This window comes from Pristis pectinata, chromosome 7 (assembly GCF_009764475.1).
Source record: "Pristis pectinata isolate sPriPec2 chromosome 7, sPriPec2.1.pri, whole genome shotgun sequence".
Lineage (NCBI taxonomy): Eukaryota > Metazoa > Chordata > Chondrichthyes > Rhinopristiformes > Pristidae > Pristis > Pristis pectinata.
The window spans coordinates 69141222-69148163 of NC_067411.1; the positions used below are offsets into that span (position 1 = coordinate 69141222).

The window sequence follows — 6942 nt, forward strand, 5'->3', positions numbered from 1 at the left end:
ATCAAAGATGTTATTTAAATCCAAGTTTAAATCCTGTGAGAGTGTGGCAATGGCTTTTATTAGCAAAGGGAGTAAGTTATGTTTAAAAGGCAGACAGTGCTTCAAAGACAAATTATGGTTTTGAAACTGTACTCTGGGATTACCTGGCCATCTGCTTAGGAAGAGGTTGGAGCCTCCAATAAGGATTTGAAGTTTTTGTCGAGCTCTTGTGATGGTGCCAGTTTACTGATGTTTAGCTGGACAGAGCTCTGGCTCACTTGTGGCTTGATGAGACAAGTATACCAGTCAAAAAACAAAATGCTGGAGGACTTTTAATTTTTGCTCCAGATTCCAGCATCTCTTGTGTCTCCAAGTATACCAGTAAGCTGGGGAAGTAAGAAATTTATTATTATTTTAAATACTTAAGTTTACTCTGTTATGCCTAAGATAATATCTATTGAACTACAAAATTACAATAAAATTTGCATGCTTACCTGTTATATTTTAGAGCACCTACTGAAATAATCAGCAGTAAAGTTATTCCAAAAATAATAGATTTGGGAGTTTGAAGAAATATTGATAAACGATTGGTAAAGAAAAATGGCTGAAAGTAAACTTATTTTAATGGTGTTTCAACTTCTTCCCACTTTCTCATCAACTTGCATTTTATTCAGAAAAATATTTATTGCAATATTAAAAATATGTTTAACATTTTTAATGACTATTACTAGAGTTAGTAATTTAAACACTGTTCCCATCTATGATTCTCCAAATTAAATTATGAATTAACTTCTGCAATTATCTTTTAAAAAAAACAAAATCTAAGTTTATAAGTAAATCTAAGCATATTTTGTAGTTATTTCAATTTGTATTATGAGATGCTCTAGAAAGGCAAACAGCCATATCAACATCACATCTGTGTTCATCTCTGCAGATCCACGTGAAAATAGCAAAATGGAGATTCTGTACATCCTTGTCCCAAGCATTGCCATTCCATTGGTCATTGCTTTGCTATTTTTCCTAATCTGCATGTGTCGAAACAAACACAAGGCTTCTACACCTTCTCCACAGAGGCGCCAACTGATGGCATCTCCTAGTCAGGATGTGGAGATGCCACTCATTAGTCCTCACAAACAGGTAACTTCTGTACTAATTTCTTGCAATCTTGTGATGATTTAAAAAATATTTTCTTCTCGCCTGTCAGCTTAGCTAAGTGGCAATATTCTCATCCTTCAACACTGTGAAGGTTTATGTGCATAATCTACAATGGCATTCTGGTGCAGTGGTTAAAGGGTGCTCTGTTATAAGAGGTGTTCTCTTTGTCATGGAATGTTAAACCAAGATCTTGTTTGGTTGGTCCAGTTGTGGAAATGGATTTGAAAATCCAATTGCACTATTCAAAGAAGAGTTTGGCATTTCTCAGCTGGCATTCCCTGGTCATATGTCTTATTGCTTATTATAGTTCTCACTGGTGGAGAAGAGCTGCCACATGTGTATGCAGTTGTAAATTGTCCCAATGTAATTGGCACTGTGAAGGGCTTTGAAACATCTTGGGATGAAATTTGTTTAGAACTACAGCTACATGATCTGTTCTTGGTGCTGTATTTAAATAAACACTTCTAAACTCAAGATCTCTTTGGCACAGCTACAGCTTAAATTCCAGGCTCTTGTATTTCCACAGAGTTTGTGCTATTTGATGAACACAGTTGGCTGGCTTGGTGTAGGCTAAATCACCGTCTGGATGGAAAAAGGTCCTGGATGACTGGAAATTCTACCCCATTTAGACTGGAGATTTGTATTCCATTTCGCAATTTTGACCCAGGGTTCAGCCGCCCACTCCCAATATTCTGTCAAAGGGAGTTTCCAAGTTCTCCCAGGAAGTTCCTTTCTTTATGTGATCAAGGTCTCATTAAAATTGACTTGATTTAAGTCCCTTTTGATGTCTACTTGGCTAAGTAAATGTCCCTGTCCTTGAAATTCAGGACAGCGTCTCCCAACAAATTGGGACCTTGCGAATCTCTAATTTACTGTGGCAGATCTGATGCACTTTGGGAACTTGACCAGTTTTCCAAAATTTCTATTTGATGACGCTGCTTGGAAGACCTGCTGTCAATCTGTTTATGCTTATAGATAATGATCGTATTGCTCTTGGCATTTCTACATTAGAATCCTGACCACTGTGACATTGAGATAAAAAATTCTTCTTTTGAAATTCAAGGATTCCTCTTAAAACCAGACTAAATGTTAAGCAATTATAATCATTCCTTTTATTGAAAGTATAATTCACCAATTCTAATGAAGATTTTCTGATGTACCTTTTTAATTAGAGCCAAAAGCACTGAATCATATGTTTTAGCCAAGTCTTTTCCATCACCATTGCACAAGCACGAAGCCTTGTATACGGTCACAAATATTAACATTGGACCTTGTGAAATCTTGTGCTAATTGCCACATGCCTCTCCCTAAGCTGATGAATCAGTTTCTTGTCATATGCAACACCATTTGGAAGCATCAGAGAGCACATCTGGTATGACTGGAAGTACCATTACCAAAAAAGCTGAATAGACTGTACTCACTTTCCCAGATGTATATATTTTGTAGAAGCTAGCTATTGTTCACCAATGAAACTACTCGAAGAATAGAGCTGCCAGACTAGGTGACAGGGGAAGTAAAGGGAGGTGGGGTGGGGGTTGGAGGAGAACTATTTGACCACGTCCTTGCTAATCTCCTTAACAGAGAGTAACTGTAGGAATGACCATCTCAAAGGCCATGTGGAGAAATGGCCCTAACCTCTCACTGAAGGTGACGACACATTGTTGGGAGCCATGGTCAGAGTTGTTCTGGCAGGTCAAAAGTGGCCATCCATGAATCACTGGGCCTGTAGCAGCAGCAACAGAATTACATTCCACACCAATCTGTAAGCTCTTGTCCCAGCACATGCCTCCCTCTACTAACAAATCAGGCAACTATGTGTGGCAAGGACCATGGAACAACAATCAGAATTAGTATTAGCCTTAAACAAAAATCATTGCTAAACTATTGAAGTTGCCACACAGGACTTCATGCAAACTGAACTAACGTGTTGCAGATCGAGGTAAATTATTCCATGACCAACATCCTGCCCCAGCGAGTCGGGAACGGTGGTAGACATTTATATAACCAACAGGAAATGGCAGCGCCACTTATAACCCCAGCCTCACTGATGCTGAGTCTCAAAATATGAATGCAAAGAAAACAGAACCAGAATTCCAAATGGATTGTCCAACTCGGTCTCATCACGAGCCACCCACCAACAAAGCAGCCAGTCTTTGGCTGATTGACTGTACTCACTTTCCCAGGTGGTTAGATGTGTATATTTTGTAGAAGCTGGCTATTGTTCACCAATGAAACTACTAAGTAGTTCAGTACAGATTTTTTTAAATGGCATTTCCAGTGATTTTTTTCTTAAATCCAGTTAATCACAGGGGTGGAAGATTGGATATTGTCAGTAAAAATGCTCACTTTCAGTGACAAAACCATTTTTAGCTGTATTAATAAAGGAATTAAGGAATTATTTTCTAATGGAGAGACAGAATCGACTGCATTCCATCAAACTGTCCTATTGCCTTGTTTCTTTGAAGATTTTTAATTTGGAGATGGGCGACTTTGTTAAACTGTAATTTAACAGGCTCAATTTCCAGATTGTGCACAGGTATGCACTCTTAAGGTAACCAATTTCTTTTGGGTTGTCTTTTTAGGGGAAATTGAAGGATATTTGCCTCTCTGCAGTGCGCTTTATGGAAGAACTTGGAGAGGATCGGTTTGGGAAGGTGTACAAGGGGCATCTGTACAGCACTGGCCCTGGCGAACAAGCACAAGTTATAGCCATTAAAACCATGAAGGATAAAACTGAAGTGTCACTCAGGGAAGAATTCAAACATGAAGCTTTGATGCGATCTCGGCTGCAGCACCCAAATATCGTTTGTCTTCTGGGCATAGTTACCAAGGAACAGCCCATGAGCATGATCTTTAGTTACCCCTCCCAGAGCGACCTTCATGAATTCCTAGTGATGCGATCACCGCACTCGGATGTTGGAAGTAGCGATGATGACAGGACAGTGAAGTCTGCACTGGAGCCGGCAGACTTCCTGCACATTGTGACGCAGATAGCAGCCGGCATGGAATACCTATACAGTCATCACGTTGTACACAAGGATCTAGCTACTAGGAATATCCTGGTGTGTGATAAACTCCACATCAAAATATCTGATTTAGGCATTTTCAGAGAGGTTTATTCTGCAGATTACTACAAGTTGATGGGGAACTCCCTTCTGCCAATCCGTTGGATGCCGCCTGAAGCTATCATCTATGGCAAATTTTCTGTCGATTCCGACATATGGTCTTTTGGCGTAGTGGCGTGGGAAATATTTGGCTACGGGCTCCAACCCTATTGTGGGTATTCCAATCAAGATGTCATAGAAATGATAAGAAACCGCCACGTGTTGCCTTGTCCCGATGATTGCCCTGCCTGGGTATACAGTTTGATGCTGGAGTGTTGGAACGAATTTCCATCAAGACGACCGCGATTTAAAGACATCCACGCACGCCTCCGAGCATGGGAAAATCTATCCAACTATAACAGCTCTGCTCCTGCCTCTGGGGGCAGCAATGCCACACAGACTAGCTCCCTCAGCACAAGCCCAGTCAGTAACGTTAGCAATGCAAGATATGTGGGACCAAAGCAAAAAGCACATTTTCCACCACCTCAGTTCATACCAGTGAAAGGACAGATGCGGCCAATGGTCCCACCGCCCCAGCTGTACATTCCAGTGAATGGCTACCAGCCAATGCCAGCCTATGGTGCCTATTTGCCAAATTTTTACCCAATGCAAATCCAGATGCAGATGCCTCAGCAGTTACCCCCACAGCTGGTGCCAAAGACTGGTTCCCATAACAGTGGAAGTGGATCTACAAGCACGGGCTACGTTACAACAGCACCCTCAAATGCTTCCGGTACAGAGCGCATTGCTTTGATCCCAGACCAATCAAACGGGACAGAAGATGAGCCTAATGAGCCCACTGTTGTAGATGAAGTACCTGCACCCGAGAATCTCCAAGAGGAGGAAATGTTGGTACCAGAAACAGAATTACTCGGTGATGCTGACACACCACAAATTGCTGATGTGGAAGTGGATACAGAAGCATGAACCATTTTTTCCCCAAACACAGATAGGCCATATCAATTTCTGACACATTAGTATGATAAGAAAAAAATGTGAAACAACAGTGTTAAACCTATAATTTCTTTTACTTTATCGAGAACATTTCTGTTCATTACTGACATGGGTTTAATTAATCTGTGGCCTATCTATTTGTATTATGCTGCCCTCAAAGTTGTCATTGGTAATAAGAAAGCCCCAATTCTTGCAATTTATATTCACTGTTCAGTAGAGCATATGCACGCAGCAATGGTGGGCAGTTTTGCAGACTTGAACAGATGTGTTCTGGAGGTTTGCATCTCGACTGAATAGGCAGTTTTGATTTTCTACTGTTGCTATGCAACTTTACACTGTCAAGCAATATCTTGTATTTATAAAATGGTATCCTAGATGCTGAGACTTTGAACTGTAATGAAACATGCTTTATGAAGTAAAAAGTGATACGTGGGGAAAGGTTACCAACAAATATCCTCCAATTCTAAGGGGAGGTGGTTTTGTTTTATGTATTTGTACATGTGGATGGTAGTTACTCCATTGTCTTGTTATGAACATTTTAGTAGAATGCTGAGGAAAGACATTTGGATATCTTAACGGTATTGTGAATCACAACCCACGTCTCAGGCTCCTGATAAACAATCAGCTGGCTGAAATGAAAAAGGCTGGATGTAAATAACATGAAGATATTTTCATGGGGAGAAAAGAAAAATTAAAGAGGATTCTGAAATATCCTACCATTTCACAAAAAAAAAGAACCAGTATGTAGCTAGCTACTGTATGGCATTTGACAGAGGAGAGCTGCTCTGCTTTATAGCAACACTGAGAAGGCAAAAAGCTATGTTACAAAGCAAACAACACTTCACTGTCACGTATTAACCAGTAAATGATGGTTTAACTGCCTAACTCTATTTTGCGTGTATAATGTCAAGTAATTGATTACAGATTTCCATTTTTAAACACTAAATAAAATATTCTTTGTAAATACAAAAATGGATACTCACTTTTAAAATTCCTACAATTTGTCTTAAATTGCCAATCTTTTATGTTTGCAAACTCTTAACTATGGAGTTCAATCTTTATAACTTTTTGAAAGGAATTGTGCTGTACAGAAAATGAACTTTGCATTTTTACAGACATTAAGCCTTTAATTGTAATTTATATTTCATGATATTTGATAGATTTTTGACATATACCTGAATGCAATAAAAGTTTGATTTTATAATTTAACTGTAAACATGCTAAGTAAATACATATTTCATTTGATTTGCCCTTTATTGTGTGGCCTTTAAATTTCCTGTTTAGTTTATAAGGAGGTTCTTGCTAAGCACATCAAAAGATTTGCATTACTGTAATGAGCACACTGTTTATATATTTTGTAAACCAAGCTGCATAGCGTTTCAAATAAAGTGATTAAATACCAGGCATATGGAGTGTTCTTATTATAAGTAGTGTTTTTGGTGATAAGCCACATTAGATACGATGCAACTCACTTTCAAGTGATTCTTGTACCTTCAAATGAACAATGTGAGGCAACTTTATAAACTTAATGCAATTTGGTCAATGCTAATTCTTTCCACATGCAAAATAGTTTTCATGCAATTCTTGCATTTAATCCATACAAAATTGGTTTATTGATTTCTTTCCTCTTTTCAGAGTCTCTTAAAATCATCTTTATACTTGTGTTTTTAGTCTATGTGGGTGTAAGAACAGAGAGGCAAAATCAGACTGCGTGAATTAAAACTGAATGAGCTCATTCCACCATTGCCAT

General features: G+C 38.9%; 1 protein-coding gene across 3 annotated transcripts in view; it reads left to right on the top strand.

Moving 5' to 3' along the window:
* The window catches only part of ror2 (receptor tyrosine kinase-like orphan receptor 2), a 203258-nt gene extending 196665 nt beyond the window's left edge, over nt 1-6593 (top strand). For 2 of the 3 annotated variants that reach the window (XM_052019645.1, XM_052019646.1), the window contains exons 8-9: nt 914-1116; nt 3717-6584. In XM_052019645.1, coding sequence (XP_051875605.1) covers nt 914-1116; nt 3717-5165 — 1652 coding nt within the window. In that variant the 3' untranslated portion in view covers nt 5166-6584. Of the gene's footprint in view, nt 1-913; nt 1117-3716 lie in introns of all 3 variants that reach the window. The other variant, XM_052019647.1, reaches the window with a different exon arrangement.
* Nucleotides 6594-6942: the final 349 nt, after the last annotated feature.